The sequence below is a fragment of the Octopus sinensis genome, linkage group LG4 (genome assembly GCF_006345805.1).
Source record: "Octopus sinensis linkage group LG4, ASM634580v1, whole genome shotgun sequence".
Classification (NCBI taxonomy): domain Eukaryota; kingdom Metazoa; phylum Mollusca; class Cephalopoda; order Octopoda; family Octopodidae; genus Octopus; species Octopus sinensis.
Genome location: NC_043000.1, coordinates 7,031,735 through 7,045,027, shown reverse-complemented (window position 1 = coordinate 7,045,027; position 13,293 = coordinate 7,031,735). Strand labels below are relative to the sequence as shown.

General features: G+C 38.3%; 1 protein-coding gene across 1 annotated transcript in view; it reads left to right on the top strand.

Annotated features, from left to right (window-relative positions):
• LOC115210956 (uncharacterized protein F13E9.13, mitochondrial) overlaps positions 1-13,293 on the top strand; it is a 155,041-nt gene that overhangs the window by 117,683 nt on the left and 24,065 nt on the right. The window contains exon 4 of the mRNA XM_029779760.2: positions 8,672-8,822. Coding sequence (XP_029635620.1) covers positions 8,672-8,822 — 151 coding nt within the window. The remainder of the gene's footprint in view (positions 1-8,671; positions 8,823-13,293) is intronic.

The window sequence follows — 13,293 nt, the reverse complement described above, 5'->3', positions numbered from 1 at the left end:
ATTCTTACAGTCCTTCCAAGCCTGTCTCTTTTGTCTAATAGCCCTGTCTACAACACTGTTCCACCACCACGTTACCTTGGGACGAGAGGGGACTTTGCACCAGCCACAGATCTGGTCAGTGGCTCTCAGCAGGTTGTCCCTTAGAAACGTCCAGTTGCCTTCTACCCCATGTGATACTCTATCCCCTTCTACTTCGTCAAAGGCTTCAAGTAGCATGTCCCTAAATCTCTGTCCATTCGCAGGATCTTTAAGCTTCCAGATCCTTCTTCTCCATGTTGGTCGTCTTCTGGTTGTCCTCTTAGTCCTGATCCTAAAGTCACTAACTACTAGTCTATGTTGCGGGGTACATATATATACATATATATATATATGGTGCTCTAGCATGATGACACCCGCCTGGTTGAAACACATAAAACAATAAAAGAATATTATGGTTTTCTGTTAAATATATACTCAATGTACGCTTAATATATATCAATACCCTTCATTTTCTGGAAAAAAATGTCTAGATGGGCTATTTTTATTCAAAAGCTATTAGTATGGTTCATCCAAAAACTGAAGAATCTGAAATAAAAAAGAAAGGAATTTACACAGAATAGTGAAAATATAACAATGGTGTTGCCATAGTATGCAAACCAGCTGTGAAAAGTTTTATCAAAATCAATTCACAGAAAACCAAGAAAACCTTGATTTCACTCCTAAGCTGTTAGTGTGGTTCTGGGTGTGTGTGTATATATATGTCATCATCATCATCATTGTTTAACGTCCGTTTTCCATGCTAGCATGGGTTGGACGATTCAACCGGGGTCTGGGAAGCCAGGAGGCTGCGCCAGGCTCCAGTCTGATCTGGCAGTGTTTCTACAGCTGGATGCCCTTCCTAACGCCAACCACTCCGAGAGTGTAGTGGGTGCTTTTTACGTTCCACTGGCACAGGTGCCAGGGGAGGCTGGCAACGGCCACGAGAATTCACAAAAAGACAAAAGATGAAGACAGGTGGTGTAGACAACAAACAGATGTATTAGTATAACGCTCAGGAAGTGAAAAAGTCTTTAATGTTTCAAGCCTATGCTCTTCCACAGGAAGGAACACAGAAAGAAACAAGGAGAGAAAATAAAGAATGTGTATTGGCTAGCGATCTATCATATATATATATATATATATATATATAATATATATATATACATATACACTAATATAGCTTTGTATATGTAAGTGCATTTGTGTTCATGTCTCACTGCCTGACAACAATTTTGATTTTATTCACAACCCTATAGGCGCAGGAGTGGCTGTGTGGTAAGTAGCTTGCTAACCAACCACATGGTTCTGGGTTCAGTCCCACTGCGTGGCATCTTGGGCAAGTGTCTTCTGCTATAGCCCCGGGCCGACCAATGCCTTGTGAGTGGATTTGGTAGACGGAAACTGAAAGAAGCCTGTCGTATATATGTATATATGTATGTGTGTGTTTGTGTGTCTGTGTTTGTCCCCCTAGCATTGCTTGACAACCGATGCTGGTGTGTTTACGTCCCCGTCACTTAGCGGTTCGGCAAAAGAGACCGATAGAATAAGTACTGGGCTTACAAAGAATAAGTCCCGGGGTCGATTTGATCGACTAAAGGCGGTGCTCCAGCATGGCCGCAGTCAAAATGACTGAAACAAGTAAAAGAGTAAAAGAGTAAAGAGTAACCCTGTAACCTAGCAGTTTGGTAAAAAGTGACTGACAGAACATAGGACAGGCTTAAAATATGTACCGGGGTTGATACGATCGATTAACCCTTTGCCTGTCCAAAGCATTTACATAAATCTGTCTTAAACGTCATGTGGTAAGTAGCTTGCTTACCAACCACATGGTTCCAGGTTCAGTCCTTGGCAAGTGGGCAAGTGTTTTCTACTATAGCCTCGGGCCAACCAAAGCCTTATGAGTGGATTTGGTAGACGGAAACTGAAAGAAGCCTGTCGTATATATGTATATGTGTATATATGTATATGTGTATATATATATATATATGTATGTACGTGTGTGTATATGTTTGTGCGTCTGTGTTTCTCCTCCCAACATCGCTTGACAACTGATGCTGGTGTGTTTACATCCCTGTAACTTAGCGGTTCAGCAAAAGAGACCGATAGAATAAGTACTAGGCTTACAAAGAATAAATCCTGGGGTCGATTTGCTCGACTAAAGGTGGTGCTCCAGCATGGCCACAGTCAAATGACTGAAACAAGTAAAAGAGAGTTGTGTTTGTTTTCAAACTTTTAGTTTGCCCTTGTTTCATTCTGTTTGAGTAATATCTTTTATCTTTTATCTTTTACTTGTTTCAATCATTAGACTATGGCCATACTGGAGCACTGCCTTGAAGAATTTTTTTAGTGGAATGATCAACCCCCCCCCCCAGCACTTATTTTTTTTTATAGCCTGGTATTTATTGTCTCTTTATGCAAAGCCACTAAGATACAGGGGATGTAAACACATCAGCACAGGTTTTCAGGGGGGCAAACAGATATAAACACACACACACACACACACATATATGTATATATATACGTACATATATATATATATATACACACATATATATATATATATTTATATATATATATATATATAGACACACACACACACACAATGGGCTTCTTTCAGTTTCCATCTACTAAATCTACTCACAAGATTTTGTGAGCTCAAAGCTATAGTAGGAGAAACTTGCTCAAGGTGTCACACATTGGGGCTGAACCTAGAACCATATGGCTGGGAAGCAAACTTCTTACCACACAGCCACATCTGCACCTAATGCCAAGCCTGCTCCTTTCATAAGTCTCATGTTACTGTGATGGTTGGAAAAAAAAAGGGACACCAGGAAAATTCCTCCTGTGTATCAGAATCACATATGATATAAAAGACCGGCAATGGGTTAAATCTTTCAGATTGGTGCCATAGTACAGCCACACGCCAATAACTGAAGCAAGCAAAAGAATAACACAATAAAAGACTAGTTGTCTAGCAAACAAATATTTCTAAAGTAAATGAGAAATAAAATGTCTGTGGGCAACCAACTGGAAACTGGTGTTTATACATATAAAAACTATTGATTCCTATTTATACTTGGAATCATTTAAGCATGAGGCCATGTGACATAATATCTAAACATCAAAAGAATGGAATCAGATGATATGCATACTGCATTGAAGACTGGAATTATTTTCACCAAAGCATAAAGGTATTTGAAACAAATGGCCTGGTAGGAATTTCACGTTTAATACAGAAAAAATGCTCACATATAAAAATTATTCATACATATGCATATCTGTCTGTCTGTCTATCTATATGTATATATACATGTGAGTGTGTGTGTGTGTGTATAGAAGGTGCATGGCTCCATGGTTAGAGTATCAGGGTTACAATCATAAGATAGTGAGTTCAGTTCTGGGACTGGGCTGTGTGTTGTGTTCTTGTGCAAGACATCTTATTTCATGTTGCTTCAGTTTACTCAGCTGTAGAAACGAGGTGCAATGTCACTGGTGCCAAGCTGTATTGGTTTTTGCCTTTCCTTTGGATAATATCGGTGGTGTGAACTCCATCCACAAAACTCCTTGCTCTGCGTTTGGTGGAACATGAAATCTTTCATCCATTGCAAACTACTGGAACACTGAAGGACCATCAATGCAGATGTCTATTGACATCTTGATTGTCTAAATGAAAAATTACATCGAAAGTGGCTAGCTTTGGTAAACAGAAAATACATGGACACATTCTTCAAAACAAAGTAAAAATAAGATCATTAGGATAGGAAGTTTTGCCTCATCCTCCATACTCACCTGAGTATTTCCATCTGTTCATCATCATCATCGTTTATCATCATCATCATCATCATCATCGTTTAACGTCTGCTTTCCATGCTAGCATGGATTGGATGGTTCGACCGGGGTCTGGGAAACCAGGAGGCTGCACCAGGCTCCAGTCTGATCTGGCAGTGTTTCTATAGCTGGATGCTCTTCCTAATGCCAACCACTCCGAGAGTGTAGTGGGTGCTTTTTACGTGCCACCAGCACAGGTGCCAGGGGAAGCTGGCGACGGCCACGATTGGTTGGTGCTTTTTATGTGCCACCGGCACGGAAGCCAGTCAAGGTGGCACTGGCATCGGCCACGTTCGAACGGTGCTTTTTACGTGTCATCGACACAGGTATCACAGCTACAATTTCCATTCGATTTTTTGATGTTGATGTACTTGACTCAACAGGTCTCCTCAACAACAGCAGGCCGTCCTGCAATCCAAGGTACTTTGGATAGGCTGGGGCTTCTATGTGAAGCTGGTGCATGAAACAGCCATGAACTCACATTATTTGTCGGGTCTTTGCAGTCACAGCATATCTCCAGAGGTCTCGGTCTTTCGTCATTGCCTATGTATGTATATATATATATATATGTTTATGTGTGTGTCTTGCTAGCAAGCATTATTCTCACTTGTTTCCAATCTTCTGTAAAAAAGGACGTCTGGTCATGGGGAAATGTTACCTTATTTGGAAATGTGTGATGGCTGGCAACAGGAAGAGCATCAGCTTTAGAAAATCTACCTCAAAGAATTTCATGTGGGTCATGCAAGCTCAGAAAAGTGAATGCTCAAATAATGATGATGATGTTGATGACTTTGTGTGTGTGTGTGTGTGTGTGTGTTGTGTGTGTGTTTAAAAGCTTTTGAAAAAATACTTGGTAAAGTCACAATATTTCAAACAAAATTTTCTTAAATATTAACGATTTAAAAATGTCTTATGAAAATAGAAAAACAGAATGGCATGCACCTTTTGGAAGGAAGCTTTGTATTGTGTGTAAGCGCTTTCTTTATTAGATAATTCAGGCATGACTGTATGGTTAAAATGTTTGTATAGTTAAGTTCTGGGTTCAGTTCCACTGCATGGTGCCTTGGGCAAGTGTCTTTTCCTATAGCTCTGGCCAACAAAATACTTGTGAGTGGATTTAGTTGATGGACACTGAAAGAAACCTATCATATTTATGTGTGTGTCTATGTGTGTTTGTGTATATCCTCCACCACGATTAGATAACCAGTGTTTGTTTGTTTACCTCCCTGTAACATAGTGGTGCATCAAAAGAAATTGATAAAATAAATACCAGACTTTAAAAAAAATACTATTTGAGTAAACCCTTAAAGGCAGTGCTCCATCATGGCTGCCGTCTAATGGCTGAAACAAGCAAAAGATAAAAATAAAGGATATACAATCATGTGTGTGTGTATACACACACACACACATAATTCCTACATTTGATCTTAGAGCAATTTCAAGCAGTTTTGGTATCATTTCACATCACATCTGAGATTGGAATATTGCAACATCAGACAAGATGTCAGGTCTCTTGAAACAGCTTAGATTTTAGTGTAACACTAATATTTTGAATGTTAATGCAGTTTCTTGTATATTTAACCCTTTTGTTACCAACCCAGCTGAAACCAGCTCTGGCTATGAGTACAAATATCTTGTTTTCATAAGTTTTGAATTAAAACCTTCCACCAAACCTTAGTCACAATTTATGTTCCTAACACTGGCTGAATAATAACTAAGTTATTCTACTAAATTCTTTGTTATATTTAAAGTAATTGAAAGAAACACAGAGCATCTCAAAATAAATACAGTAATGAAAGGGTTAATGTCCATTTTAGCTTGGACTGATGGATAGGCTTTTCAAATAAGGAGTTTCTTTTTTTTTTTCCATGGGGCTTAAAAAAAAAACACTGAGCAACTGGGAATAATGTCAAAGGTCAACAAGGAATGTTTTGCTCACCTACGAGCTGGCAGAAACATTAGCTTGCTGGACAAAATTCTTAGCGGTACTATTCATATATATGCATATCTGTCTGTTTGTTTGTCTATCTATATCTTTACGTTCTGGGTTCAAATTCCACCGAGGTTGACTTTGGCTTTCATCCTTTTGGAGTCGATAAATTAAGTACCAGTTGTGTATTGGGGTTGATTTAATTGACTGGCCCCCTCCCCCAAAATTTCAGGCCTTGTACCTAGAGTAGAAAAGAATATTGTGAAATGTGAATAATTGTGTGTACTCACACAATCACATACACATACACACGCAGATGTGCACGTATATACATACATATATGGCTAGTTTCCATACAATTTCTATCTACCAAATTCATTTGCATAGCATTGGTCAGCATTTAGGATTATAGTTGAAAGCACTTACCCAAATTAGCATGCAGTGGGACTGAACCCAAAACCATGTGGTTCCAAAGAGTACTTCTTAACCACATGTCCATGTCTACATAATACACACACACACACACACATGTGTGTATATATATATATATATATATATATATATTATATATATACATACACCACATTTCACATTACTTTTGCCTTTTCCTGATTTTGAAATCTTTCTTTTTCCCTTTTAGCTTGTGTGTCTCTAATCTTGGATATAGACATACATATACATACATTCTTTTATTCTTTTACTTGTTTCAATCATTTGACTGTGGCCATGCTGGGGGTATTGCCATATATGTATATATATATATGTATATATATATATATATATATCAGGAAAACCTGGGACGAGGTGGTGAAGCACGACCTTCGAACTGTAGGCCTCACTGAGGAAATGACCAGCAACCGAGACCTTTGGAAATATGCTGTACGTGAGAAGACCAGGCAGGACAAGTGAGCCCAGCCCACTTATGCATGCCTTTCCTCCCTTAGACACAAAGACCTGTTGAGGCAAGTGAAGTCGATATAGAACCTCATCCGACGACAGGCACCCATGCCAACCCCCCCCCCTTTGCTTGTGAAGACATGTTGGGGCAAGCGAAATCGAAATCGAAATCGAATTGAACCAGCCAGGATCCCTGGTCTGGTGGTACGTAAAAAGCACTATCCGACTCGTGGCCGATGCCAGCGCCGTTTCGACTGGCTTCCGTGCCGGTGGCACGTAAAATACACCAATCCGACCGTGGCAGTTGCCAGCCTCGCCTGGCACCTGTGCAGGTGGCACGTAAAAAGCACCCACTACACTCACGGAGTGGTTGGCGTTAGGAAGGGCATCCAGCTGTAGAAACATTGCCAGATAAGACTGGAGCCTGGTGCAGCCTTCTGGCTTCCCAGATCCCTGGTCGAACCATCCAACCCATGCTAGCATGGAGAACGGATGTTAAACGATGATGATGATGATGATATACATATATATATATATACATATACATACATATATATATATATATATATATATATATATATATTATATATATATATATATATTTGTTTTTATGTTTAGTTACAATCGAAACACTTTTACACTAATCTGATGGGTTACTCTATACTTCTGTAGAGTACAAATTTGTTATTCTTATACAAGAATGCTGTTGACAGTAACTTCGGAGTTTCAGCCAGCTTCGCCATAATTGGACTGCATGCACACACACACACACACACACACAAAGAAGCAAAAAAGCAAAAAAGAAAAAAAAGCAAAAGCATGTGTGCACATTTGTGCTGGCATTATTCTATATTATGAATGTTATGTTATACATGTCTGATGCTCTGAAAGTAAAAGTTATAAATAATCATCCGAATCATCTTCATTTACCCAACTGTGATATTATCAAGTGCAACGTGCGGACCACAGTCTTCTTTCTTCTTCACCTCTTCCTACCACCTGGCAATGATATCTACTGCATCTTCTTCAAGGGTGGTGGTGGTGGTGGTGGTGTGTAAGGGGGGTGAAACCAGTTCTCTTGATATATCAGTTAATAGTAATTTCAAATCACACCAGGTTAGTATGTAAGGAAAACATGGGTGGAGAAGGGAGTTACAGGAAGATGAGCTCCTGGAGAGGAAATGATTGAATAAAGTATTTAGTATGGGTTGTGAGGGTGGGCGTGGGTGGGGGGTTAGATTCCACTACTGTACATGATGAGGAGGTGAGAGGAACTTTATGGAGTCAGGTTTATGTAGTGGGGACAGGAAGAGAGGGCGGAGAACAGAGTAGCAAAGATTAACAGTGAATATGTATTTGGATTTGGATTAAATACTGGAACTAGTAAATCTGAAGATGTTAGGGAGTGATTGAGGGAAGTTTGGCTGCTATTTCTAGGTTTACCTAATAAGTATCTCTCTTTTATCTTTTATCTTATGCTTGTTTCAATCATTGGACTGCAGCCATGCTGGGGTATCACTTTGAACGCTTTAGTCAATCAAATAAAGGGAGAACAAGAGACCCTTCTGCACAACACCTGATCTTTCCAATTACTGTTTTCTCCAGGTTCTGTTTGCTTTTAACTGTTTGACTTAACACAGTTGTTCTTTACTGTCTGTAGTTTGGGCCAATGATAGAAACTCCATGTGGTTGCTTGATCTGCTAAAATTATCAGCCAAATTTCCTTCAACTCACACCTTAACTTCTTAAAAGACAAGCAGAATGTTTGCAATTGGAATATCTTTGATCATCAGCTGGATCATCTGTGACACTTAGACTTAAACAACAACTAAAACAATTCCCTGTAATAAATAAAATTAAGCGATTTCATTTGCTAATTTCTGGAAAATCAAAATTAACAGAATTGCTCAACAAATGAAAGAATCTTGGAAACCCAACTTTTGTAACAACACAAATTAGTCATATTTGGTTGAATACTTTATCATTTGTCTTTTATAGGTGCTGACTTTATTCGTGCTGAAGGTTTCATATTTTCTCATGTTGCTGACGAAGGTTTAATGAATGCCTGTGCAGGTTCGTTATTACGCTACCGTCGACAACTCGATGCTGATGACATTCTTGTCTTCTCCGATATCAAAAAGAAACACAGGTTATTATTGCTAATCATTTACAGTAAACTAATTACCGGGGCTGGCCTTATGCCAATTGGATCAATTGCTCCCAATTGGGCCCCATGCCAAAGGGAGCCCTACAATCACGGGGGGGGGCACATTCTGTACTGCCACATTTCATAAAGATAGTCTCCCTGAAATCTTTTTTAAAAAATCTACAAAGTCTTTCAAAAAAAGAAATAACATTTTTTTCTATAGTTTAGAGACACCAGATATCAAAAGATAAACCCATTCATCCAAAACTGCTTGGTGCCCCAAGCTGCTGAATTTGAAGAAATTTATTGTGTTTTTAGTATAAGGGTCAATGTGTATGTTTGGAAGTGTTTATGGTGATGTTTGAGTAAAATATTTGTGTTTCTGTGGGAGTCTGTATGTAGGTGAATTGTGCATGTATGTTTGTGGGTGTCAGTTTCTATAAATATGTTTAATTTTCGGGTAACTTATTTTTATTCAATAATATATGTATTATATGTGTGTGTGTATATATATATATTATATATATATATATATATATATAATCATTTATATATATATATATATATATATGTATTATATGTGTGTGTGTATATATATATATATATATATTATATATATATATATAATCATTATGATATAGTACTACGCTGAAGAGAAAAGAAGTTTCGGTAAGATAGAATTATTTATTATTTAATATTTAATATCTAATTCTTATGCTTTCCTTAAAACTTGATTTCGAAACGTACGTCCGTGGATAACTAAAAAATGTATGATAGATTGCAGTCATTCATTCTCTCTTACTGTTTGTGTCTGCCTTCCAAATGCTGTTTTACTGAGATCTCCCTTTTTAGTAGAAGAAATAGCTATAACCCTTTGACTGCTATTTCTAAATCGGTATGTGGTAAGGCAACTCGTTGCTAAACCCTTATTGCTTAGTATATATATATATATATATATATTTATATGTCTGTATTTCCTCACCCCAATCACCACCACTTGATAACCAGCATTGGTGTGTTTATGTCCCCATAACTTAGCAGCTTGGCAAAAAGAGACCGACAGAATAAATACCAGGCTTAAAATAGAAATAAGTATTACAGTTAATCTGTTTGACTTCATGGTGGTGCCCCAGCATGGCCACTGTCTTATGACTGAAACAAGTAAAAGATGAAAGACGTGTGTGCATGTGTGTGTGTGTGTCATTGGCGAAAGAAATCAACTTTAAAATAAAATAATGGGGTCAATCCATTCAACTAAAACTTTTCAAGGCTGTGCTCTGGCATGGCCACAGTCTAGTGACTGAAACAAGTAAAAGATAAAAGATAAATGTAAGGAGTGGCTGTGTGGCAAGTAGCTTGCATACCAACCACATGGTTCCAGGTTCAGTCCCACTGCATGGCACCTTGGGCAAGTGTCTTCTACCATAGCCTCAGGCTGACCAAAGCCTTGTGAGTGATTTAGTAGACGGAAACTGAAAGAAGCCCGTCGTATATATGTATGTATATATATACGTGTGTGTGTATATGTTTGTGTGTTTGTGTTTGTCCCCCCAACATCGCTTGACAACTGATGCTAGTGTGTTTACGTCCCCGTAACTTAGCGGTTCAGCAAAAGAGCTGATAGAATATGTAGTAGGCTTACAAATAAGTCCTGGGGTCGATTTGCTGGACTAAATGCGGTGCTCCAGCATGGCCACAGTCACATGACTGAAACAAGTAAAAGAGAATGTTGTTGCATCATGAGACAACAATAAGCCTCTCCCCCTCCCTCCTGCTTGCAAATAACAAGGTATTAAATGGCCCAGGGCTTGGTGTAGTGCTACAACAGGTGCTACTAGATGCTTATTACCAAAAAATAACAAAAACAAAAACAAAAATATTTCAAGTATTATTCTTATATAAAATAGGTTGGTGGGGGGTGGGGCTGGGAAAACTGGTGAAATAGGTGTTTAAAAAATATTATTGAATTGATGAAATTGAAGGCACACACATGGAACAACCTCCCACTGAGTCTTCCTAACTCAAAACTGAATGAAGTCTTGCTGACCTGAAGTTGACACCTAGTTTGTGATAACTTCCATGTGTCAAGTAATTGGGTTTTTTTTTTTTCTCTTTACATGTTCTGCCACCACCACCACCAGCCACAGCAACAACAACACCTCTACCATCATCATCATCATCTCTACCACCATCACTACCATTACCATCACCATCACCACCACCAACATCAACCACCACCACCACTAACAACATCAACCACCACCGCCACCCACCGTTTTCTTTTTCATTGCTTTTAACAAAAGATAACTTGAATGCTCAGAGTTCCAGTTAGTTTCAAACCATCAACAAACTTAGCTGACCTCTTGGCATCTATCTGGTCAGCAGCCCTTTTCTTGTTGACAGACAGTATTTTTAAGTCTTAGTTCTAAACCTTCCAAACAAGAGCATCTGTTTTTTTCTTTTTTGTAAACCCCTGCTAAAATTATGTGTGTGTGTGTTTTGGTTTCACACTGTCCTTGTTCCCCCATTTCTCTTTCATTTTACACACTTAGCTGTTTCTTATTATCCAAGCAGCCTCTCTCCATTCCACTTCTACACTTCACATCAAATGCCAAAGACTTCTTTTCACTTTGCAGAATAGGAACAGTTTCTTTCCTTTTTCTTTTTCCAGAATACAATTCTCCCTTTTACCATAACAGACTTTCAAAGACTTTCAATTGTCTTTTTAAGTATTATTTCTATTGACTATAATATAGTCAATTACCCTTTCTTCCTCATTACCTCATTTCTAAGCCTAATTAGTTTGTTGCATATTCTTATTTACATTTTCTTTGTTTACATAATATACTATAATATATAAATATAGGCACAGGAATGGCTATGTGGTAAGAAGCTTGCTTACCAACCACATGGTTCTGGGTTCAGTCCCACTGTGTGGCACCTTGGGTAAGTATCTTCTACTATAGCCTCGGGCCAACCAAAGCTTTATGAGTGGATTTGGTACATTGAAACTAAAAGAAGCCTGTTGTATATGTGTGTGTGTGTGTGTATGTGTTGGTGCGTTTACATCCCCATAACTTAGCAGTTCAGCAAAAGAGATCAATAAAATAAGTACTAGGCTTACAAAGAATAAGTTTCAGGGTTGATTTGTTTGACTAAAGGCAGTACTCCAGCATGGCCACTGTCAAGTGACCGAAACAAGTAAAAAGAAAAAAAAAAGAATCCATATACTAGGTTAAAAGTCACACTTCATGTGGACTGCATCCCATAAATAATACAGTTTTTTTCAATTGCATGAATTAAAAGTTGGAGGGGGATGGGATAAACTACCTGCATCAACTTGCTATAAAAGCAGGTAGTAATTTTACCATGTGTTTATTCTTAGTGCAGGTTTCAAAGAGTGCAGTTCAATTTTAACAGTTATTTTTACAAAGCTATAATGGAAGTGACAAAGGAGCAGTTCATAAACATCTCTATGGCTACGATATGTTGGTGACACCTTTATACTCTGGCCCCACCAGGAAGGTGTCCAAGTGCTGTTAGATCATGTGAACTCAATAAAGCCATCCATACAGTTCACAATGGAAAAAAGAAAAAGACAATCAGCTGGCATTCCTGGACATATTAATAACACGCACCAAGTATGGATTCAGGACATCCGTATACCGCAAGCTGACCTTTACTGGACGTTACCTCAACTTCAGTTCCCACCATCCATACAGTGTAAAGAGAAGGATTGCTCAGTGCCTAAAACATTGAGTAAAGAATATAAGTAGCGATCCTGATACAAACCACGAAGACATAATCAAGCTCAATAACAATCTATTAAGCAACAACTACCCCCAAAACATACTATCCACTCCAATTATGAAAAGAGAGAGGATGAGGCTAAAAAACTGTCCACAGTCTGTTTCCCCAATATGAAAGGCCTCTCTGAAAAGATACAAAAGATATGCAGCCCATATGACATCAGGACAGTAGGATCTTTTCTATTCTGAAGCCAGTTTTTTCAAATTTTTCCTACTGAACCAAACAATTTGAAACTTCGTATACTGGTAGAATGTGTCAAAAGTAAACTTAATTGTAAACCAGAATGAAAACGGAATTGTAACTTCTAAGTTTAACGTTGTTTAATAATTAGAATTTTAACCAATGATATTCCGTCATTCGGCTTTATTTTATTTACTCCGTCTCGACCACCAATTTCGTGACGTATTAAACATCTTAAATGTAAACAAGCTATAGTCAGCCACCTTCTAATAACAAAAGTTTGTCTTTGAAGTTACCGTCTAGGGGAAGCATTGATGTACATGTGTGTGTGTGTGTGTTTGATGGGGTGTGGGAGACAGTATGTTGTGTAAGTGAAGTGCTTCTGTTAGTGTGTGTGAAGAGACAGAGAGAGTAATGTGTGAAAGAGAGAGATAACTGAAATTTTTTACTCGGTGTATGTGTATATGCCTGAATGTATGTGTGT